Genomic DNA, 24,019 nt, shown 5'->3' with positions numbered 1-24,019 from the left:
CCTTGCAGAACCCTGGGATGTGCGTTAACACCAACATAGGATTTGCCGTTATACAAAACAATTTGGTTCTGTCAAGAAGTTTGCTTTGGTAAAACAGCCAACAATGAAAATTTGAAAGGATTTAAGATAAAGTGCTAATTAGGAATCTGTAATACTGTAATCCTGATTTGAATAGCAGTCAGCATTAGTGTGCCAATTAAACAATAAGCCATATAGTAAGTGTTAGAGGAAAATGCCAGGAATTAAAAGTCAGGATCAGAATGGAGCACTCGTGACTCTTACTTGCCAAGATTTTGGGATTTACTACTTCCACAAAACTAACATGAAGAATGTAGACTTTTAATATTTGCGTTTCTATGTTCGAATTAAATACAAACACTGACGATCCAAACACCTGTTTAACCGAAAGCTACACAAGACCACCAGAAGGCATGTTCTCATAAAACATTTATTTACATGAGATATCAATCACATTTAGAAAAAGGAACAGAGTTCACAAAGTTTCTTCTGCCAAGAAATGTTCCAAGAATTCAAATCTGAAACCTGAGAGTTCATGTGGTACCACTGAACATAGTGTGGTGTATACATTTAATAAAACAAAAACGACAACAAACAAACAAACAAACAAAAGAAATCTTTTCTTTGCAGGCGTGAAAAGATGAAGTGGTGATTGCACGAGACTTGAGATTCGACCTTTCCACATCCTCATGATACCAGGAATCTGCTACGATGATAACAGAAAAACAAAAACAAAGAAAACATCTTGTGTGACCCCTTTATCTCCAGCACCATCTAAATATTCAGTAGGGAGAGTTAAGGAGTGTGTGCTTCATGCTTTTGGTAAGGAGTCATGGCAGAAAAGAGCCTCGGAGGAACAAGTGGTAATAATACTCTCAAACTAAACAGTTAGCATGCAGAGCTTTTTGTGAACGCTTGTGTAATGCAAGGACGGATACAATCGGCAATCTGTCCAATTCGATATTGTAATCGGAGTCAGGCACAACAGCAACGTTAATGCGATGGAATAAATCGTTTCATGTCTCAGAATTGAGCTGAGCATAAATTTTTAAAGTAAAAAAAAAAATATTTTTTTCCTACTGTAAAACAAAACGAAAGGGGGAAGGGAAAAAAACAACAACAAAAAAAACCCCACGCATGGTTAAGGATGGGTTTCTCTATATGTTCTACATCCTTTTTGCTGCATACAACTTTGGTAGACATATTCAAGCAGATTATTTGAATATGGGTTATGAGTTTATAAAAGTCTATAAATGCTTCACAATGGCTTGTGGTCTCTTCTGCCAATACACGGTATTTATATTCTGCAAAAGAAAAAATAAAAAATAAAAAAATAAGCATGCACAGACTGACGTTTTTATGTTGCCTCATTGTGTGATGCAAAAAACAAAACAAAATAAAAACCAAAACCAAAAAAAACACACAACTACATTAGATACTGCCTGGGGTGGTATCAAATTGAAAAACTAAATATATACTCAGTTGAATTTGAGCACAATTTACAAGCATTTAAAACAATGACTGCTTCCCCAAAGGGCCCATAAATTCTTAACAAATGCAAACTTTTTTTTTCTCTTCAACGGGAAAAATATTGCATGTCCACTTCATATCATGAACACTTGGCTGAACAAAAACACTAACTAACCAGATTTGCATGGATTAGGTTTTTTTTTTTGTCTTCAACTTCGACTAACACGATGCAAACAGGGCTAAACCAATATAAAAATAAATCCAAATGACTTCCATAGCAAAAAAAACAAACAAAACCAGACAAACCTCTAGTTACATTTTAAAAGACTATCAATAAATATTGTGTTTTGTTTTGTTTCTTAAAAAAAAGAGAGACACTAATTAGTTAAATTGTTAAAAACCCATTTGTAAAAACAAATCTTTCGTTTTTCATGTCAACATTTACTCAAAGAGGATGACCACCAAAACACAAACGGTCCCCCTTGCTCAGTTACACAATTCCTATTATTCACCATTTAGACATAATGCATATATAAAACTGAGTGACAAAAATAGTATGTACATTTTTTAAATAAATAACATTTTGCTTTTACATTTTTTTTGCTAGGTTTTAATAGTTTATATTTTATAGTTATAGCCATTATTGCCACACGTTTGGGTGCCATGGAACCACCCATGCACAAAGACACCGAGGATGATTGGGGGTGGATTGAACAGGCTGTAGGAGTATGTGCATATTGGTTCATTTTCCATATATCTAAATGCACGTGATGGAAATATAAATGAAGGAAGGATGAAATCTGGGAAGCCTGGGACGGTGTTTGGGGGTGAGGGGGTTCATTCGGGCAGTGGTGGAAGCCTTGGAGGGGGTTCCGCAGGAAGCGGCGGAGGTTGTGGGTTCCCGCCTCTTGAACTTGCACTGTATCTGTATTCGCCGAATTGGGAGTGATAGTTAAACATTTGGGGCTGTGCAGGCTGCACTCCCTGGGCGCTCAGCAAAGAATTCAGCATGTCAAATGTGTCCTGATACTCGTTCGACTGACCCCCTGAGCCGGCGCCATGCCCGTTGGTGTCAGCCTTGTCCAATTTGGGGTGCGAGTAACTTCCCTGATTGTGTGCAAGCGCAAGCGAGGGCAGGATGTCAGTAGGCAGTGGGGGCAGCTGGTACGAATTCCTGGACGACTTGCTGACTTTAGGAGGATGACCACTAGACGAGGGCTCGGATGAGTGAGTTCGCTTTCGAGAGGACGAGGAAGATGAGCTTGTTCTTGTCGGGTCTGATTTCTTGCTACTTGCGGAAGTGCTCGAAGAGCTGGAGTGTTTGTGCGCTGATGATGAGGAGGAGGAGCTACTCCCTGAAGAGTGGTGATGGTGATGATTGTGATGGTGGTGGTGGTGATGGTTAGACCGCTCTCTGTGCTTCTCTTTGTTCTTTCCGTCATCCCCTGGACCTGATCGTTTCTCTGGGATGCGGAGCTTTAACTTCAGGTCCTGCTCGGCTCCTCTGCTGCTGTTCGGCAGGCGCATTTTGATAGAGCCGCGATCCTGCTTCTCATCTAGCGGAATCTTTAAGACGATAGGCTCTGAGGAGCTCGAGCCAGCTTGCTGCTGGTGGTGGTTATGATGATGCTTCTCCTTTCTTTGCTGGTTCATGAGGGCCTGGGCAGCTGTGGCATACTCACGCTTTACAGAGGCCTCCATGTTTTCCAGCTTCTTTTTCTGTGCGGCGAGCTCGTCAGCGTGCTTGGCACGGTACTCACTCAGAGATACTCTCGTGGGAGCAGGTGGTTCTGGTGGGTTAGGCACTTTGAAGACAGGCTGCTTATCCTCCGCAGACAACGTGGGACTATCGGACTCTGAGGTTGAAGGAGGAACCGAGAGGCTCATCAGGCCGGCCAGTGTGCTTTCAGAGGATGCCATGGAGATCATGTTCATCATGGCCTCCGTCTTGTCGCCCTCCTTCGGCTTCTTCGTTGTTTGACCTGATGCCTAAAATTGAAAGAGAGAACAGTGAAAGGTATAAATATACAAGTATAATAAATGTATCGTTACAAGTATTTTTAACAAGTAAATTGTTTAACTGACTTTTTAGGGGTTCTTTAAACAAATAGGCCTAGAAAAACATATACCACAAAAAGGACTTACTTTCCAGTTTCGAATGCGTTTTAAACGGCTCGGTGTCTTCTCCAGGATTTGTAAAAACTCGTGTGTGAGCTCTGTAAAACAGTGTTAAATATAAATTGACTTCAAATCTACTGAGCTGAACCGAACAACAATGAAATCAGGGCAAACAGCACAGTTTTTTTTTGTTAAATTCATTGTTGCCTAGCACACAAGTAGGTTCAACCACCAAGAAAAGAAAATACATCCTAACCCATAGTGCACTTCAGAGATGTGCAACCATGTGCACTTTACATACCATCCAGCAGCTCAAGAGTGACTTTTCGGTCAACATACTCCCACCAGTGCTTGCTGTCATTAGAGACTGGTATTTCCCAGTTAGACCACTTGCAGGCCAAATGAATGCACACACACGCAACTACGGGCGGACTGTACTGTAGGCAGAACGTGGTCAGGTGCAGGCTGGATTGACGTTTTGGTTTGGCAAACATAAGTGATAGAAGGGGAAAAAAGGACAATGGGAGAATATGATAAAACACTGAGTGACCAAGTGTATTATAATATACCCAAACAAGATGTAATCAGCTACAGAAACCAAAGTAATAAGCTCATTAGAAGAAAAAAATACAAGCAGTTTAGTAGAGTTGTTTTTGGCAAAGAATTAACACACCTGTTGGTTGCCATAAAATATGAAGTCTGGGCCAGGTCCTTACTCGCTGGAATAAATAAAACAAAAAAACATGCAAGAACATCCCAAATGAAATACTGCCACTCAAGCCTGCCAACATTCCACATTCATCTGGGAGGATAAAATACCAAGTATGCAATAAATGTCCAAACAGTACTTACCTCGTACGAGCTGTGTACACTTGACAACGTGCGTGTGAGGATGGTCAATAGTGATGTCAAAGGCTAAAGCAACAAAGGCAGAGGAGAAACAAAGAGGGAACAGTGAGAGCCAAGTTCATATACATATGCACTTTCATCAAACCTGCTAAAAAGCTTGCAAACATATAAATACAGCAGGTAAATAAAGTTCACTGGGTCTGGGTTGGATGATAAACTCACTGAGCACCATGGTGCATGAAAAAAAACAGTAATTATAATAAAACAGCCCTGAGAGGACTGTGTCGAAGCCGTGCTTTCTACTGATTGTAATGCTGTGCTTTAACTCTTCAGATGACAGATCCTAGATTGGACAAATATGAATGAGTGAGTTAAGGACAGAGGATTTTCCCTGCAAATTCGCAGTGATATTTTTGAGCCGCTCTCTCGCTGACAATTCCACTCATAACCTTTAATAGCAAAGAATGCAATAAATAAATAAATAAAGTGTGAAAAAGCAATGCGAACTTCACAACGGTACAAAACTGAATGGCTCAAAAAAAAAAAAAAAATCCTCTGATGATACAAAACGGAAACGAACAGAAAAGGGTTGCATTGCAGAGTTGACATGAAAATAAAGAGAGGAAGAACTGAAAAAAGGTGAGAGTTACAACAATGGATGTTTATAAGGAGCTTGAGAAATGCTCCATCTGACTCCTGGGACTTGGCTGTGAATGGGAGCAAAGGGGATTATTCACTCTTCACTCTAACATGGTGGTGGTGGTGACTCATAGACCCACTTTTTGCCAGTTCCAAACTTACCGAGGGTCTGGAGTATAATGCTCTCAAGCATGACCAGGTCTTGGGATTGTTGCAGGTAAGTCTGAGATCGAGAGGACAGGCAGGTTACTCACAGGGTCTTATGCACTCATATCACTCTCTCTCACAAGTACCCTGTTAGCAGCCAATCAATACTTACACAATAACAACTACCAATTCTGTCAATACAGATAGATATATATTTACATATACATATATTCACTCTCGCACACACATACACGCAAACAGCGATATGTTTATAAAAAAAAAAAAATAAAAAAAAAAGCTTTGTTGCAGGACTTGCTAGCCAATTGCTGTAAAGAATGTGAAAAATTCCTGTTTAAAAAAAAAGAAAATATTAACAGTAAAACAGCAAGTGTGTTATGCTACTTTGCAATATTTTTTAAAAGAAGTTTACACTCAATAAGCCTCATTTAGCAAACGTTTAGTACAGCCGTCTGTAAATTGCTGCCAGATGTAAAATGTTTGTATGATGCTGATATTCTTCACACTTGTATGCACATGTAAATGAATGCAAATCACCCAAAGATTACCAAGCATGTCTGTGCTGCACAGCTGTTTTTTTTTTTGTTTTGTTTTTTAAAGTAATGCAGCTCAGCCACTGCAGTGCATCAGTCAGGCACATACCAATTCACCTTCCTTTTATTGGGTGCCATTTCTTTTCTCCCAAATGGACAGATAGTCTTAATAAATCATTAATGATTTGTTTTGGTTTCATTTCATTGAAAAGAAAAAAAAATGCATTCCGTTTGTGCTTGTGTGATTGAAATGATTTTTGTGTCAATGATCTTTATAGGTGAACTGGTTCATAGTCAGCTTGATAAATGAGGCCTATTATTAGTCATGTAGGGAAAAATAAGGTCAATGGCTTTAGATATCAAAAGCGTAGATGCATCAAGATTAAGGCTGTCTATGGACCTTTTTTCTGCGAGGGTATTGCATCCTTGCGCTACCCTGCAAGTGTCCTAATGGCAGGCTCTAAAACAATGCATACACATTATCTGTGTATATGACCTACACCACAACAAAAGATATCCGAGTGGACAGAACTGGAAAATGTGTCAAATCACTTAACACTGACCCTCGGTTTCAGATGTGTACATCCCTAATCAACATATAACTGTTGGTGGTGCCTGTAAAGGTAACCTCCTAAGACATTCCCACACCTACATCAATCACAGCCCAAACGTGCCACATGCCATCTCCTTTATCATATTCTCCAAGTCAATACTTACATCACTCCTGGAGTCTAGAGGAGGCTCCTGGGGATTGAGACAGGCATGGGCCACCTTAATCACATGCTCCAGCTTGCGTGGTTGCTCTTCAACCTTCGCTGCCAAGAAAAGCGCAGCAGGGGCGATCACCTGGATTCGGAAAGAAAACAACATTGCGCAACAAATGAAGCTTTCGCACAACATGACTCGAAGCCTAAGAGGATGGAGTGAGACTTACATTTCGGTGGAAGCGAGTGAAAGACTGGATCATGTAGAAGCGATGCATGTACACGATGGCAGTGTTGATCGTGAGCTGCGATCTGTTCATGTTGGAGTTAAAGGGTTATAAACTGTGGACATGACAAACAAGACATGGGCATGCAAGCACGTCAAGGCAATGCGTCATCGTTGTTGTTGTTCAGAAAGTGAAGGAATTTGAGCGAAAAGGAAATAGAAAGCAGCAGTAGATGTCAAGTGAAATAAACAGCACCAATATACAAGGGACAGGAGGGAAAACAAAGCACTGTTGCCCAATACCGAAAGTGAAATTGAGGCTCATGCTAATCATGTTAGCCAAACAGCTTTGCAAGGGCACGCGCAACACAAAAATTAGTTAAAATACGTTTAGGTCGATAAATAAATTTGCAAACCTTATGTGGTACATCTTATGAAAAATATATACGTTTAGTGATGAAACAGCTCAGCCTTCGAGGACAGTTTCTGGTATGTACGAAATGCTATCTAGCTAGGTTCACGAGCAAACCGCTTAAACAAAACGACACAACATGCTAAGCAGAAGGGCAGTTATGTAACCAAACAGCGTTTGCTAATAGGTAATCGTGGTAAAGTGGTGATTTATACAATACAAAAGCAATAAACACAATCACGTGCTGTTTTTGTTAAAGTAAAACCTGCACTGTTTGCCGCGGTGAGGCCTACACATCCCACAAGCCTCAGCCCGGCTAGCGTTAGCTAACAACACCGGGCTCCCAAGTAGCTTGCTGCAGTACACCTCGAGTTATTTCTGCTTTCATTTCCAGATAACATTCTTATAATTTCTGCACCATTCCCTCACTGTTTACACACACAGCTAAGTCCAAAAACAGCCGGACCGGCGTCCAGCGCTTTTTTGTACCTAGCATGCTAAGCTAGCAAGCTCGTTCTCGACGGGGGAAAAAAAGGATACACATTGAGCCGTTGTCCCATGTCCTGCAGAAGATTAGCAGCCTGTTGTCTGTACGATAATTCTTTATCAGGGTCAAGTCCCGCTCGACGAGAAGGACTGTTTTCGATCTGTTCGCGGGTAAAGTACCATTTATTCTTTATTCCCGAGCGAGAGATTTGCGGAGCCGCCATTACTAAGAAGGAGACTATTTTAAAAATCTTACTGCGTCACAGGAAACACGTTAGCGGCACTCCGTCAACGAGACGGCACGACTTCCGGTACAGTTCAAAACAAGTTGTTTCGATGAAAGAGAGCAGCACAGTGGGACAAGAAAAAAAAAGATGTCCTTGTTATTCTTTTTCCCCCCACAGTGTGTCTAGTTTGTTTTTAGAAGTGTCACACGAAAATGGCTGTTCATCAGAGCAAACCTTCTTAAACACGCCATGGCAATGAGAGCTGTTACTGTTACTGAGACCCGAGGTAAAGACAAAACGTGTCTTCAGTTGTTTTTGTTTGTTTATTTATTTATTCATTTCTGTTATTTGTTGTCTTTTTAGAGTAAACGTTTGGCTTTAAAAGTTGTCATATGTCCAGTGTAGTACACAACAGCACAGTTTTAGTGTTCAAAAGGCAAAGATTTCGCTATCATTTTTCTTCAGTATAATTAACTATATTAATATTAACCCCATAATTAACTTAAATATACGTGCCCATCCTGTGTGTAATAAAATCCTCCAGAATCCTTTCTGCTTCTTCTTGTGTCTTCTACAGCATTGTGGAAAATAATATACCTTAAGATAATCTTGGTGTTCACTGTAATGAACATTTCTGCATAAATGAGCTTTTATTTTAACTCTCAAACAATTAAACTGCCCTTAGACCTCACTACTTAATTCCTGACATTAGTATAAAATTTTGGGTTTTTTTTACATTGTAGCTTCGCCTTGTTCACGTCATAACTTTACCTTGAATTACGTCATAATTTTCCATGTAATATCCTCACCTTGTTTACATTGTTGCTACACCATTGTTCAACATCATATCGTTCCCTTGCTTGATGTCACCTCACCTAGTTGAAAGAGGTCTATTTTTATGTGTTTCAGAATGATCAAAAGTCTCTCAAAAGAAGTTCAATCACAGTTGCGCTCTGGAGTTGCCATTTACTCATTGCAGCAATGTGTAGAGGAGCTTCTACTGAACAGCATCGATGCTGGAGCCACATGTGTGGCTGTGCAGATCGACATAGAGGCCTGCAAAATTCAGGTCCTAGACAACGGCTCAGGCATAGACCGAGACAACATGGAGAAGGTCGGGATCAGATACTGCACGAGCAAATGCAGCTCCATTGAGGATTTGGGTAATCTTTGCTTTTATGGGTTCAGAGGAGAAGCGATCGCCAGCATGGCCACCATGGCAACCATGGTGGAAATCACCTCTCGGACCAAGACGTCGGTGAAAACGTTTGTTAAAAGGTTTCACAAAGGTAAAGCGTCTGATGTTTTCGAGTCTCAGACTACGCGCCCATCAGCCGGGACAACGGTGCTGATTTGTAACTTCTTTCACAACATGCCAGTCAGGAGAAAAAGGATGGACTCTGTGCTGGAGGTTGAGCGTGTTCGTCAGAGAGTGGAGGCCGTATCGCTGATGCATCCGTCGGTGTCATTTACTGTAAAAAGAGATTGTTCTGGTACACTTCTGGTACAGCTTCCAAAAGCTAGGAACACTTACTACAGATTTGTTCAGATCCATGGACTGAATAGAGCCCAGAAGCTTAGAGAGCTGAATTACACGTTTGGACAGTTTGAAATGATTGGGCATGTTGGCCGAGAGGGACACTACAACAACAGCCTGCAGTTCCTCTTCGTCAACGAACGACTTCTTCTGAAAACACGTCTTCACAAACTGCTCAACTGCCTTCTCAGGAGACTGAGTAATGTCCAAAGCAACAATCCAAATGTTCCCACTGTTGTCTCAAGCCCTAAACAAAAAAGCAATGCTGATTCACATGGAGTGTATATCATTAATATCAAGTGTCCCTATTCGGAGTATGATGTATGCCTGGAGCCTGCAAAGACTCTTATAGAATTCAGAGACTGGGATAGCGTGCTCATGGGCGTCGAGGAGGGCATAAAAGCGTTTCTTACAAAGGAGAACTTGGTATCAGAGTGTTCTATGAGTGACCTCCAAAACTTTAGGAACAAGGAAGGCAGTCCTGGATGGAGCATAAATACTGAAGATGCAGGAAGGTTACCAGTTGATGAAAAAACAGACGTTGGGCAGTATGAAGAGATGCCTGAACCTGAACCAGATTCTAAAACAGATTCAGATTCAGACCATGATGTGAACAATGATCCAAACACACAATGCACTGCTAGGAATGACAATATCTCACCACTCTGTGTAAGCAGCAAAAATTCCAAGATTGCTATCATTGACCAGAAAGTGGCACATGACAGTTTGAAGCATTTCTCTGAGCCAAGTCTGAGTCATGCACCGAAGAGAAAGCTGACATTACTCCATGCTCAGAGTCAAATTCTCAGCTGTGAGCCAAAGATCTCCAGGGTCACTCCACGTCGCAAATTAACACTGTCTTTTGAAACTGGATCTCTTGACAAATTCAAGAGGATGTTTGGAAAGGAGGTTGAACTGAAATCCCAAACAACGAACGCACAAATCCCTAAAGTTGTATATCCGACAGACTCTTTGGACTGTTGTGCTTTGATCGCAAGCAGCGATTTAGTCAGTTCTGGAAGTATACATGTAGAAGATGTTGGAGTAGATCGCTTTTTGTCCAAGGACAATTCTGCATTTAAGAAGTCGCAGTGTTCCTCATCAGTCAAGAGGAATAGAATATCGTTAGCGACCAAGCTCTTTCGAAAAGTAGAAGGTGAAGATAAAAAAAATACGCTGCAAATCGATGACCCTGGAACACAAGATCCTGACACTAGTCCCGATTCTCTGTCAGTTCTATCAAATAATGACGTTTTTTCAAATCCCAGCGTTATAGCTGAGAACTGCGTAATGACTGTTCCTGATGAGGATGACCGTTCGGATGAACCCACATTCACTGCTCCCAAAGGACAAGAAATGTCAACAAGCACCACCGCCTCCACCACCTCTGAAGACTCTGAGCTCACCAGAAATACGACTTCCCCTAAACCCGAGAACCCCCAAGGTCAAATAGTTGACCCTGCATCACAACATGACCTACTGCCCTCCAAAACAGGAAATGAGGAACAGGCTGCAAATGAAAGCCGGGGTCAGGAGAGTGAGGAGACGACGCCTGGATCAAGCGACTGGCTGACACATTACGATGATTCATTAGGAAAGTTGGTGTGCATCAATCAAGTGACAGGACTCAGTAAATATAGGGATCCATCAGTGAAGGAGACTCGAGTCCCTTGCTCTGCAAACCTCACCAACATGGCGGTCAGTGTTGTTTCAAAGACAGGTAGGAAGCACCACTACATGTGTATACTGCCATCTACCATCAAACCCTTTAGTCCAAGTCATGTTTTTCAGCCGTGTTTTTCTGTTTATAGGATTTGAATACAGATGCTACCCTTTTCAAACAGACCTTGTATTGCCCTTTCTCCCCAAACCTAGAGCAGAGAGAGTCTGTAGCACAATAGAAAATGGAGGTAATGCATGTCAGAGTAGGCGTAAAAACAAACACTGTGCTTTCCACTGATTCCTTTTTTTTTCCTCACAAATCATGTTGAAGGTCCCAGTTCCCTGTCCACTCTGTACTCTGAGTGGAATAACCCCGTGTTTGTTCGACCACCTCAGGTAAGAAAGTCCTGAACTATTCAACACTGGATATTTCCCCTTCAGTTCGTAGCTTTACGCAGCAATAAATTCTTGATTTAGTGAGCAAGTGAAAACACCTCGACTGATCTAGGATTTCCCATCATAAGGTTACAAGATGATCAAACCCATTTCTGCTCATTGCAAGTGTTATTATCTTATCTTATCTTATCTTGCTAGAATCTATGTAAAATAAATTAAGATATTTTCACTTGCTAAGAAGATTATTTTCCCCATTTCTTACTTATGATTATGATTAGTTTCCTGTTTGACATGCACACATAGTAAATGCTTTTATTTTATTTAATCACATATGAAATGTTTCTAGAGGCATTTGGAAGATGCAGAAGTGACCAAATCTGCCATTAGAAGCTAGTATAAAGCCTAGCAGGCAACATGTATATTTTCACACTGATTAATTGATTCATCTTGTGGTTTATTAGGTCACAGTGGCATAGTGATTAGCAGGTATATCTAGTTACTACTAAGCTATATATAGTTACTACTATTTTCGATTTGAGCTTAAAATAAATATGCAAACCAACACATCCTCCAAGCGCTACACATCAACAAGTGACCTGTCGCCTGCTGTAAAAAAACATTTCTGTCTATCCAGCTGAACAGATGGTTGTGTGACGCTGTACTCCAATTCCAACGACAATATTGTATTTTATTATATTCTCAGATGTTATGTCAGTGTTTTGTACTTTTAAAGGTTGCCGTGGACGTGACAAGCGGCCAAGCCGAAGGCTTTGCCGTTAAAATCCACAACATTCTCTTCCCCTATCGCTTCACTAAAGAAATGATCCACTCAATGAAGGCAAGCTTCTGTGACCCTATTAAAGCAACATGGAGGTGAAGCAGACTGCTTTGCAGGCAGAATTGACTCCTCATGTAAATAACTTGTTTGTTTTTTTTGCCTTAGGTTATTCATCAAGTAGACAAGAAATTTCTCGCCTGTGTTATTAATACTGAAGACCAAAATGCAACAGAGTCTAGTAAAGATGAAGGTATGTTATATACAGCTCTGGAAATAAATAAGAGACCACTGCAAAATAATCAGTTTCTTATGTTTTTTTTTCTTACAGGTTCATGTATTGGTAAGATGAACAGTTTTGTTTCATTTTTTGTGAACTGCTGACAATATTTCTCTTAAATTCATAATATAACTATTGTTATTTAGAGTGTATATTTAAAGGAAATGACATCAAAATAACCCAAGATCATGCAGTATTTGCAGAGCTTTATAACTCAAATAAAACAAAATGCAAATAATCTGTAAACAAATTGTGTTAATGCTTTGGCTAAATAACATTAAGAAACCAGTATTTGGTGGAATAACCCTGATCTGCATGCGTTTTGGCTCCATGCTCTCCACCAGTTTTTCACATTGCTGTTGGGGAACTTTATACCACTCTTTTTGCAAAAAAGCAAACAGCTCAGCTTTGCTTGATGGTTTGTGATCATCCGTCTTCCTCTTGATGACATTCCAGAGGTTTTCAGTAGGGTACAAATCTGGAGATTGGGCAGTGGTCTCTTATTTTTTTTTTCCAGAGCTATATATTTGTTTTTTTTTTATGTTGTTTGAGTTATGAATTTTACAACCTTGACCTCAGTTGTTTTTTTTATTTTGCTTTTTCAGGAAACCTTCTTGTACTGGTCGATCAACACGCAGCTCATGAAAGAGTTCGCTTGGAGGGGCTTGTAACAGGTAAAACCAACAGACAAAAAAAACCCCCGCATCAGTCTGCTTTCAGTCACAAATGAAAAGGGGGAAAAAATGCTTTCAGGTGCCTGTATGATTCCTGCAATGCGGATTTGAAAAATGTGTGTGTGTGTAATGCAGAGTCTCATGAGGACAACCCAGACACACCAGGTAAAAAGAGACTGTGTGGATCGAGTGTAAGTCCTCCGCTGAAGATCCACATGACTGAGGATGAGATACGACTGCTGAGGTCAGTTGTAGAAAAAGAGAATCGAATCAGAAACATTTGTGATGTGTTTTAGTTATTCTGCTTCTAATACAGTATGTCAGTCGATGTTGTGTTTTTGTTAATTCTGTGGTTAGTCTCGTGTCTGCCACTCTGAGGCCACAAGAGGATGACATCATTGCTAGTGTGGTTACAATTGCGTTTAATAAGGGGAAAATGTTTCAAAAGTGATAACAGTCAGGTTTTGCTTCTTAAAAAAAAGTCTGAGAACTACTTCACCATTTCTCATGTCAATAAGAAATCCAGCATCAAAATAGTGTCACTGATGCAAGAGCTGTAGTCAGTGTCCCAGCATGCAATGCCACTATATTTTACACTGTATACCACTGTACCATTGTATGAGCGTTGTATAAGCATGAAATGATGTGAGGGAGTTGGACAGACTAAAAGACAACAGTGCTGCATCACTCTATTTAGATTGAGATGAACTGAGGGATCAATCCAGCTCTCACCCCTGTACACAAACAGTGGGATGTAGTGAAGGAAACGGTTGATCAAAGTGAAAATAGACCAACATGTCACTTAACTGTAACACTGAATACAATTAAAATTAAAGGATTATGGCAAAAAATAATTTCCCAGAATTCAAATAAAGTGTGTACATTTTCATTCTGCAGGCTCTATCAGAATTCCCTAAGAGACCTAGCTCTAGAAATCAGCTTCCCTCAGACGGAGCAGCCGTGTGTCCTCGTGGAGCGACTCCCCACATGTTTCATAGAGAAAGAGAACTCAGAAAAGCGACGTGGGAGACGTAGCGTCATCTTGTCCATTGCAGAGGTCGAATTCATGCTTCTAGAAAACTTTGTTCTCTTTATAGATGATTTAAAAAGCTTAACTACGAGTTTTTTTTTCTGCTGTGTTTGTTTAGGAATACCTACGAGAGCTCATTGAGGTAAGTTTGAGGTTTGCCCAGGAGGCTACCCGCCTACTTAATCAACTTAAGAAATAATGGCACTCTTCATGAAATTGAGCACTAATGAGTAACGTGATATTTCATGTGTAAACATTATAGGTTGTTTTGTAAATTTAACACTGCATTTTCATCATGACCCAGTGTTTCCTTATAGTTTTAACAGCTTACGTAGTTTTTCTCCCTGCTGCTCGACTTCCATAGGGATGGAGGATAAAGAGATTTTACATACACTATATTGGCAAACGTTTTGGACGTCTGCTTGTGCATGCACATGGAGTTGGCCATTTGTAGCTTCAACTCTTCTTGGAAAGCTTTCCACAAGGTTTAGGAGTGTGTTTCTGGGAATTTTTGACCATTCTTCTAGAAGCACATTTGTGAGGTCAGGCACTGATGTTGGATGAGAAGGCCTGGCTCGCAGTCTCCGCTCTAATTCATCCCAAAGGTGTTCTATCGGGTGCAGTCCAGTCAAGTTCCTCCACACCAAACTCGCTCATCCATGTCTTTATGGACCTTGCTTTGTCTACTGGTGCACAGTCAAGTTGGAACAGGAAAGGGTCATCCCTAAACTGTTCCCACAAAGTACTGAGCATGAAATTGTCCAAAATGTCTTGGTGTGCTGAAGCATTAAGTGTTCCTTTCTCTGGAACTAAGGGGCCAAGCCCAACCCCTGAAAACCAACACCTGAATTCAATGATTTGGAGGGGTGTCCCAAAACTTTTGCCAATACAGTGTATGTGTAGACTGGAGAATGTTTAAAAATAGATCTATTAAAGATATCTATTTGCAATCAACTTAAATATTCTTTAGATTCTCAACCATAATCACTGAAGGCAGTTATGTGGATCCCTGACCATCACACCCAAATGTGGTTCTTCCTAAATGTTGCAACAATGTTGGAAGATCACAGTTGTAGAGAAGTGTCCCTGATCTCACTAATACTCTTTTGAATAAACACAAATCCCCACAGACACGCTCCAACATTCAGTAAGCTTTCACAGAAGAATGGAGATTATTGTGACAGCAAAGGAGGATTAAATCTGGAATGGGATGTTTAAAAGCACATGGGTACGATGATCAGGTGTCCACATACTTTTGGCAATATAATGTATTTCAAAGATAAAAATCTATCTCTTTAAAGGACTGATCAGTAGCTGATACAATACTTTGTGTAAAAAATTAATCATTATTTGAAATGCGGTTTATTACACTTTTATTATCTCATTTTCCACAAGGATGCCCACAATTTCTAAAGTTTGTCACACCTTCTATTGCTTTATAAATGAAGTAAGAAGAAAGTACAAATTTCTGTTAAATTTGATTCTCCATTTTTTCAGGCACTGAGATCAACAGGAAGAGTAAAAAGCACTTTGCCTTTAACAGTCCACAATGTCCTTGCTTCGCAGGCTTGTCATGGTCAGTAACTTGAATGCAAATCACACTTTTCACAGTGATGCCTATAAATAGCAGATGAGGGATGTGTGCCTTTGTGTCTTATCACAACAGGAGCAATTAAGTTCAATGATGTTCTGAGTAAAGAGGAGTGCTGCAGTCTGGTGGCGTCGCTCTCATCCTGTCAGCTGCCCTTCCAGTGTGCTCATGGACGACCCTCCATTGTTCCTCTAGCTGATCTTCTCCACTTAGAGGATGGACAGGTGTTTCTCATGCCTTAGATATATCACGTTTCTTAATGCTGGTCTTTATTATAGTTATTATTATTGTTATTACTATTATTGTTCTTGTTATTGCTGTTATTATGGATGCTAGTTCATCAGTGTGTTATGATCCAATAAAAATTAATATTTCATACTGTAGAGGATATGTTGAATGCAACACATGCTTTATGTTTTATAAAGGTGAATTATTACTCGTTCCTGTGCCACTCATCATTGTGTTGTCCATCCATCCACAGGACCGGCCCAAACCAAACCTCAGGAAATTGCGAAGAATGTACAAGGCATGGCAACTTTATGGAAAGAATTAATTTAAAAAAAAAAAAAAAAAAAAGACATGAAATGTAATAGAGAATACCACATTCGTTTTAGAATTTTAAATTAAATTATTAATTTTAATATGAATTTGAGTCTGTTTCATTGTTTTTTTTGTGTGATGCACAAATTTACATACCTAATGAATCTGACATTATAATTAAAATATTTATTTTAGTGTAAAGACCCTCTAGAACTGAGGGCAAGAAGCCTTTATTATCACCACACATGCATTACAGCACACGTTCTTTTCTTCTCATATCCCAGCTGGGGAAGTTGGGGTCAGAGCACAGGGGCAGCTATGATACAGCGCCCCTGGAGCAGGGAGGGTTAAGGGCCTTACTCAGTTGCCCAACAGTGGAGTTTGGTGGTGCTGGGGCTTGAACCCCGATCCTCCACCGATGAACAACCCAGTGCCTTAACCATTTGAGCCACCACTGCCCGTAAAATTAAATTAATTAAAATACAGTAATTTAAATGTACATCCCTATGAATCTGACGTTATAATTAAAATATATTAAAATATTTAAAAAATATTTGTAAAATAATTTACCGCAGAGTGTTACATTTAAAAAAAAAAAAAGAAGAAGAAGCACATTTTCTGTATAAAATCTAACCCAAGGCTTTAAGGAATTTCAATGATTATAGATTTTGTAAGATTGATCGACGCATCAGCCAATCCAGAAAGAACATGCTATGTCTTTTGTCCAATTACACGTCCAAGGGAGAGGTGGTGATCCAATCCTGGTTAAGTGTGGGCGGGTTTAATGTGGAGACTGGGCGGGGTTTGGTGGGAGATAGTAGTGAGCTTAGCTTAGCAAGCAGACGTTCAATTGGTGGTTTTGCCGTTGTCGGTAACGGAGGTTTCAAGTCAGCGACTGTAGTGTTAAATATTGGTGAGTTTTTAGTGGGGTTTTTTTTTTGGTGTATGACTATAAAAACGTTTTTATTTAGATATAATAACAGTAGTAGCTTATTTTATGAATACTACGTCGTATTTTGAGCCTTTTGCGAAGCGTTAGCTCCCTTGCTAACCTCAGTAGCCTTTCAAAGATGGCCGACGTGTATGTGACGTTCTGCGGAAATCGGCGCGAGTCAGATGACCTCCAGAAATGCCCAACAAGCTCTTTTGTAACGCTTAAGTGTCTAAAATAAAATATGTATATATAATATTTAAAATATTTTGCATTATTATTATTAGGGCTGAAGTATGTAGGAAGTCACTGTGGTTTTTGTTAGTGTTGATATTCTATGTTGTAGGCGTGTTAGTTCCCGTATGTTGAGTAGAGTAATTCAGCTGCACGTGGATCTAAAATGGAGCAGCATCTTTACGGCTCTGTTTTGTTGTTGTTTCTCCTACAGTAGTAGCCCGGGATGAACCGGATTCGGATCCACGTGCTGCCGTCTAGCAGGGGCAGAGCGTCGCAGGCCGCGCGCGCCCACGAACCTCAGACGTGCGCGTTCACCCAGAGAGCGTGCACCCAGCCTCGCATAGAAGGGTGGGACTTTTGCATCAAGCACATCCTGGAGGACAAAAATGCTCCATACAGACAGTGCAGCTATGTGTCCAGTAAGAATGGCAAGCGCTGTCCCAATGCTGCACCAAAACCTGATAAGAAGGACGGGTAAATGTTTGTTCAACAACTCAACGTTATCATCAGATTTATATTATAAAGGCTGGTGTATACATGAGCGCTGATGCATATGAATATGAATGCGTTGAGACAGAAAAAGTCTTATGATATAATTACTACACTACTAAATACTGATTGAGCCGCATGGACAAGTGATCTCAGTACAGATCGGAGTGCTGAAACGATGTACCCTTTACATTGTTAATGATTTGGTAGTTTGTGAATATTTTTGTCATGGTCTTGTTACGTATTGTTGTTTTCCCCCCTTCTTTTAGAGTTGCTTTTTGTGCTGAGCATGCACACAGGAATGCTTTGGCTCTGCAGGCACAGATGCGCAAGGCCTCCTCTGGACCGTCCCCTGAGATCCTGCTGTCTCAGCTCAGTGGCTACAACAGGACAGAGATTGGAGCTCTTGGCCAGGATAGCCGCAGTGAAGCAAGCCGCATTCTAGGCAGGCAGTTTTCCATTTACCACTTTTCAGCCAAAATTTTAACCATTTTGGCAGTGTTTATAAACATTCATGCAATTTAAACATATTTTTAATCAGCACATTTTGTTGGGTTTAATTGCACATGGATACCACAGAGTGTTCATGAAAGTCTATGTAACCATAATAAATTTTTTTCCAGTGCTCTGCTAATACTTCCTCGTAAATCTATCTTATACTAAATCCTTTTTGTTGTTTTAGGGAAATGATTGACGTTTTGCATTTGTGTTACTGCCCATATGTTTTAAAAATGCAACAGCCCTTAAGCATTTAATGTAAATAAGTCTACAGCTAAGAGATGTTCTATTAGATTGTAGAAGTTTTTCTCTAGTGTACTCATTCATACGTGAGAATGCGGTGGATTGCGATCAGGTTAGATTATTCTGGAGTATCCGTGTCCAGTTAGAGTGTGAATGGAACTACAATAATAAAGTTATAAACATTTGAGTTTCAGGATTTAAATCTGAGAATATCAAGAACCTGAACTTCTTTGTATCTTTGTACAGATGAAGATAGCTGGAGTGAAGATGAGCAGGATCCAGTGGTACTTGATCAGACGTGGAGAGGAGATCCTGACAGTGAAGCTGACAGTGTAGACAGCGACCACGAAGACCCTCTGAAGTGAGAAGATTTGCCATTCTCTAGTATTGGGTTAAATGTATTATGAGTGTGTACAAAATTGTCTACAGACTAATGCTCACTCCAATTTGTTGTGTGTATGTGTGATTATGCAGGCATGCTGGGGTGTACACTGCTGAAGAAGTTGCTCTGATCACACGTGAAAAGCTCATCAGACTCCAGTCACTCTACATAGACCAGTTTAAGCGTCTGCAGCACTTGCTAAAGGAAAAAAAGAGACGCTATTTACATAGCCGAAAGATTGAGCACGAAACAATAGGTAACTGGAGAAAGACTTTATGTCCGTTTTCTTGAGCGGGGTAAATCGTTGGCTGTCCAAATGTATAATAGTATTGATGGATGTTCTAGCAGTGTGTACTGTTATATCTTCCTACCCACAAATAGAATATACATTAAAACACTGCACTTCAACTTGCATAGGTCCCCACATAGAGCCTCTCTTCTTACAGCTGGATTTGGTTTTGGATATGAATTTGTTTATGACCATTGACAAGACTATGCACCATGTAGAATATCTATTCATTTACATAAAGTTGTGCTACAGTGATATTGCAAGTAGACATGTGGCATTATATTTGATACCAGTGTAGCCTGGGTGCTGTGGACAAACAAGATTTGTATGTGCTGCTCTTTATATGCCCCCCCCCCCCCCCCCAATGTTGCCCAGAAGACAGGTTCAGAAACTTCCTGTAACTCTCCTGCTAGTACAATACTCTCTAGGTTTGCTTAATATACTGTGTAGCCTACAGTATGTGGACCATCACTCACACACACATGGGCCTTCCCTAACATGTTGCCATAATGTCTGAAGCACACCGTTGTATGCTGTCCTACGGTATTCAAAGACATTAAGTTTTCCTCTTTACTGGAGCTTTGTGCACAAAGCAAGCTCCTTAAGAACATGATGTGCCATGGTTGGAGAGGAAATGACCTGCTCAGAGCCCTGACCTCAACCCAACTGAACACTTTTGGGATGAACTGGAACACTGACTGAACATCAGGCCTTCCCACTGCACATAAGTGCCCAAACCTCAGTAATGTAAACTTGTGGCTATATGAACACAAATCCCCTTGGTCATGCTCCAACAAAAGCACATATGGGTGTGATAGTCAGCTGTCCACAAACCTTTAGTATGGTATATATGGAATGGGTAAAGAGAACAACAGAAGTCATAATCGAACTTGTGTACTTGTTTTTACTGTGTACATGAACGCTTTACTTTGTGAGAAGATGCTAATGATGTGGCTACGGAGTATTAGAATCCGCTTCCTTTCCTTTAGCCTACGTTAATACATGTAATGATCTAACTAGTATTCCCTACATAATTACATTGTTCTCTGCCACTTGTTAGCTATTAATTAGGTTTCCAGGCAACCAAAGCATGAGACTCGGCAGCACATTGAAGCTTTTACTTGCCTGGTGGGCTAGCTAATAAATTTATGATTTGTCCACTTATTAGTTCATGTCTAATGAATGTAACTGGCTGTCTGAGAAAGGCAGCAGTCTTTTAACAGGACCTGAAGGTCTGTCCATAAAAGAGAGGGAAAATCTGAGGAAGCTGAAGGCATTACGTCGCTACCGGCGGCGCTATGGAGTAGAGGCTCTGCTACACAGGCAACTCAGGGAGCGCAGACAGGCTGTTACTGAGGGAGGAACACCACAGGTATGTCTCCTCTAGTTTTAATATGAACACTTTATTTGAAGTATGTTTGAGTCCATGTTTTCTGTCCATTCTAACACAATATTACTATTGTACTGTACAACCATACATTTTTGAATATTTTTTAAGGCAGTACTGTTTTGCTGGCTGTGTTACACCTATATATTGTGATTATGTAATAAGGACATAATACAATAACTTTATTTACAAATGTATGCTTTATCTGTATCCACAGGCTCATTCAGTACGCCCAAGCCAGAGGTGCATTTCCTTTGTGGAGGGGACGCGGTGTTCAAACCCCTGTCTACCAATGACCCGACACTGTGTGTCTCGTATCTTTTTCAAAATCAAACATGTACACTAGTTATACGTTTGCGGCTACAACCCCTTCTCCTAGAAGCCTTTGCGCCCTGAATCAAGGCCAACAACTTGTGGTAGCTGTTGGTTTCAAACAGCGGCCAAAATTGAATTCTTCAGATGGTCTGTTGATTTTCCCAGACAAAATGGGAAAAATCAGTTCAGTTAGAAGACACATTTCAATTATTAAGTGCTCCCCACATTGCTATATTTATATCAACTGTTTTCTTTTAGTTTTCTTTAACTATCCCAACAGATATTTACCAAGACAGTAGCCAGGTGCTGTTCAAGATGTGCCCAGGCCTAAAGGACGTGCCTTGTGACAGGCCGGTGCACATGGGCCAGTCAGAGGAGCCACGATGCCCGCTGCATCTCTCCCTGCCACCCCCCATGTACCAGCCCGAGCAGGAGCCACTGGCGCCGGAGCAGATATCATTAGCCCCAACAGACATGTACCTTAGCGCCGCAGAGCTTCAGCCCACAGAGAGTCTGCCACTCGAGTTCAGCGATGTACGATTAACTTCATTTGGAGTCGTTGGTCATCTAGGATGTCTGTTTAAATGACAGGAATACAGTTAAGAACATTTGAAATAGTACTCTTAAAAAGTATGCTGTATTATGATTCTTATATTGTATACATTGTAATCTATAATTAGATTTTTATATACATAAAGAACAGCCAAGAAGACTTTGCACAGTAATGTTAGTGAAGCAGAACTGGAAAACATTTTGTCTACAGCAAGTTCCTCTAGCTTGCAAAATTTGTTAATGTGTTATATTTTAAAACTGTTAATCACCAATATATTTTTGCATAGTAAACATTATGTAGAGGTTACTGCACCAGTGTAAGAAGGGCCTCTGGTTTGTTGGAATCGTTTTATCTTAAAATCAGTTTTTGTGATTTTAAATTTGTTGAGATTACCTTTCTTTACCTTTCTTTATAATCTTGAGCTAACAAATCATATTGACATCAGAAAACGCAGCCAGAGCTGCACTGAGAATCTCATAAGATTTTTATCAGTATTACAAAACATGACCTGATTTCAGCAAAACTGCATTAAAATTCTATGAAATGTGATCTTGAGATAACTGGACAGAAAAATATTATGCCTGACCAGATTGGATCTTTTGTAGAACCTTTCGTTCTACCACTTTTGTTTTTTTTTTTCATTCTTTTCTTTATGCTCAGCCTTACCGCTCTAGTTAATGTGAGCTGAGAGATGATGGTTAGCTCTGCTCTGTTCCGCAGGATCTGGATGTGGTAGGTGACGAGGAGATGCAGTGCCCTCCATCACCGCTGCTCTTTGATACTGCCCTGGCTCTGGAAGACCAGACCATCCGTGCCATTGCTGAAGCTCCTATGGACATCCTGACCTCGGGACAAGACCCAGAGCTCTCTGAGACGGACGACATGTCTGCAGCAGACCAGGTAAAAGTTGATTTACAATAAATGTACGTAGTTCATAATTCAATCTGTTTTTTTTTCCTCTCAGTTGTAGCATTTTTTTGGTGCATCACAGTAAATGCTTGCATCTTTATATTGGCTGTAGCAGCTCCTAATCCTGTTTGGTTAAAGAAATAGCAAGAACATCTAATTTATAACTTAAGGCTATGATTTTTTTAGCTTTCTGTGCTCTCTTAATGCAATAAGAAAGGAATAACTTTTCCTGATATGCTGTTAAAGGAAGATTACTATCATCATCACAAAGCTGAATGTTTTCCAATAACATTGTTGTTTTATTACTCTTGTTCTCTAGCTTTTTGCCACTGATAAATTTTTATTAACAAATGAACCCTCATACATTTTATTTGTTCATCCATGACACACGTTTGTTCCTGTTGTTTTTCACTTGCATTATAGTAGCTATAAGTATTTCTCTCACCATTTTTCTTTCTTGAAGTTAATGACAGTGTTTTAGCTTTACCTGATACAAAGTGCTAATGCTAGAGATTAAATAAAAATGTCATTTAGAATGAGGACATTAACAATAACTTATTATTTTGCTTATGCAGTCTAAATAGGTTCAGATCTGGTGTTATAGAAAGTTCATTAAAACCTTCCAGAGAGTCAGATTCAAGAATTCAGAGAGAGAGGATTGTCTACTTTTCACTTGTGATTTCTGTCAAAACGTAGGATTTCTAATGGTCTGCTCATTTGAATTCAGTGGGATTAATATGATGCCAGTCACGGTCTCATTCTATTCATTCTCATTCTTCATATAATGCATGCACAACAAATATAAACTTTTTTTCGTCATTCACTTGAAATTTTATAGCTTGGAAATGTACATGCTTTCAACAATGCTACACTAGCTCTGACCTTGGACATCCAGGATCCATTAAAGACACTCTCTTCTTTTTTTTAACCCCCAGGCTGTGTCGGAAGTATCTGAAACAGCAGGAGATGAGGATGCCACACACAATTCATCAAAGGACCCTTACACATTAACAACAGTTGCCACATCCTGAGCAGTGATTTTCTCAGCTGTCTATAGTTTTTTTTACGGAACGTTCTGCACTAGTATCCCATCAAAAGCCATATTTAACAAAGCTGACTTTTTGTGGAGGAAGCCTTGCACCCCATATATATATTGAAAATGTTCTGAAGTATATTCCAAAATCTTATCTATTGGGGAACAAGTGCTAATACATTACTTGAAGGTGAATCACACAAATGTATTGCATTCTTTGGAAATAAAACAAACTGTGTCACCCTGGTCTGGAATCTTGAGTATGTGCGTGTTATTGCGTGTGAATGTTCAAGAGCATGCCTCTGTACTTGCATTTTTTTTTTTTTTGAATGAGATTCTGTGTCTAAAGCCGAGTTACACATGACTTGATCACTTCAGACATAATTGTAAAGCAAATACTTTCCTGCCAGCACTGGAAGTG

The 24,019-nt window shown here is 40.1% G+C and overlaps 3 protein-coding genes and 1 non-coding gene across 7 annotated transcripts; 3 read left to right on the top strand and 1 right to left on the bottom strand.

Moving 5' to 3' along the window:
• Window positions 1-434: 434 nt before the first annotated feature.
• On the bottom strand, window positions 435-7,844 carry ccnt1 (cyclin T1). The gene is made up of 9 exons (XM_058409489.1): window positions 7,675-7,844; window positions 6,727-6,808; window positions 6,510-6,638; window positions 5,257-5,317; window positions 4,459-4,521; window positions 4,280-4,325; window positions 3,908-4,071; window positions 3,634-3,704; window positions 435-3,477 (listed from the first exon to the last, which is right to left on the bottom strand). The coding sequence occupies exons 1-9, from the start codon at window positions 7,842-7,844 to the stop codon at window positions 2,326-2,328; spliced, it is 1,938 nt and encodes a 645-aa protein (XP_058265472.1). The 3' UTR covers window positions 435-2,325.
• A 149-nt stretch (window positions 7,845-7,993) lies between these two features.
• mlh3 (mutL homolog 3 (E. coli)) lies at window positions 7,994-16,401 on the top strand. Of its 3 annotated transcripts, XM_058409487.1 has the most exons (13): window positions 7,994-8,133; window positions 8,757-11,104; window positions 11,196-11,294; window positions 11,378-11,442; window positions 12,176-12,280; window positions 12,386-12,470; window positions 13,103-13,171; window positions 13,307-13,415; window positions 14,069-14,228; window positions 14,320-14,343; window positions 15,699-15,777; window positions 15,868-16,016; window positions 16,274-16,401. In XM_058409487.1, exons 2-13 carry the CDS (start codon window positions 8,758-8,760, stop codon window positions 16,343-16,345), a joined length of 3,363 nt encoding a protein of 1,120 aa, XP_058265470.1. In that variant the 5' UTR covers window positions 7,994-8,133; window position 8,757; the 3' UTR covers window positions 16,346-16,401. The 3 variants fall into 3 exon arrangements, 2 of the variants coding, with proteins under 2 accessions (XP_058265470.1, XP_058265471.1); XM_058409488.1 differs by lacking the exon at window positions 11,196-11,294; XR_009206736.1 differs by lacking the exons at window positions 14,320-14,343; window positions 15,699-15,777; window positions 15,868-16,016; window positions 16,274-16,401 and having other exon boundaries at window positions 13,077-13,171; window positions 14,069-14,097.
• A 722-nt stretch (window positions 16,402-17,123) lies between these two features.
• On the top strand, window positions 17,124-23,852 carry kansl2 (KAT8 regulatory NSL complex subunit 2). 2 transcript variants are annotated; one of them, XM_058410293.1, is made up of 10 exons: window positions 17,124-17,245; window positions 17,712-17,974; window positions 18,259-18,434; window positions 18,977-19,091; window positions 19,205-19,368; window positions 20,607-20,773; window positions 21,006-21,102; window positions 21,384-21,637; window positions 22,377-22,556; window positions 23,501-23,852. In XM_058410293.1, exons 2-10 carry the CDS (start codon window positions 17,724-17,726, stop codon window positions 23,594-23,596), a joined length of 1,500 nt encoding a protein of 499 aa, XP_058266276.1. In that variant the 5' UTR covers window positions 17,124-17,245; window positions 17,712-17,723; the 3' UTR covers window positions 23,597-23,852. The 2 variants fall into 2 exon arrangements, with proteins under 2 accessions (XP_058266276.1, XP_058266277.1); XM_058410294.1 differs by lacking the exon at window positions 23,501-23,852 and having other exon boundaries at window positions 21,384-21,701; window positions 22,377-22,516.
• LOC131366477 (small nucleolar RNA SNORA2/SNORA34 family) lies at window positions 21,174-21,307 on the top strand. Its single transcript, XR_009206821.1, has one exon. It is a non-coding gene; the product is annotated as a small nucleolar RNA SNORA2/SNORA34 family (small nucleolar RNA).
• Window positions 23,853-24,019: the final 167 nt, after the last annotated feature.

This window comes from Hemibagrus wyckioides, linkage group LG15 (assembly GCF_019097595.1).
Source record: "Hemibagrus wyckioides isolate EC202008001 linkage group LG15, SWU_Hwy_1.0, whole genome shotgun sequence".
In the NCBI taxonomy this organism is placed as follows: Eukaryota; Metazoa; Chordata; class Actinopteri; order Siluriformes; family Bagridae; genus Hemibagrus; species Hemibagrus wyckioides.
The sequence above is the reverse complement of the archived record's forward strand: the minus strand, read 5'-3'. Positions and strand labels throughout refer to the sequence as shown.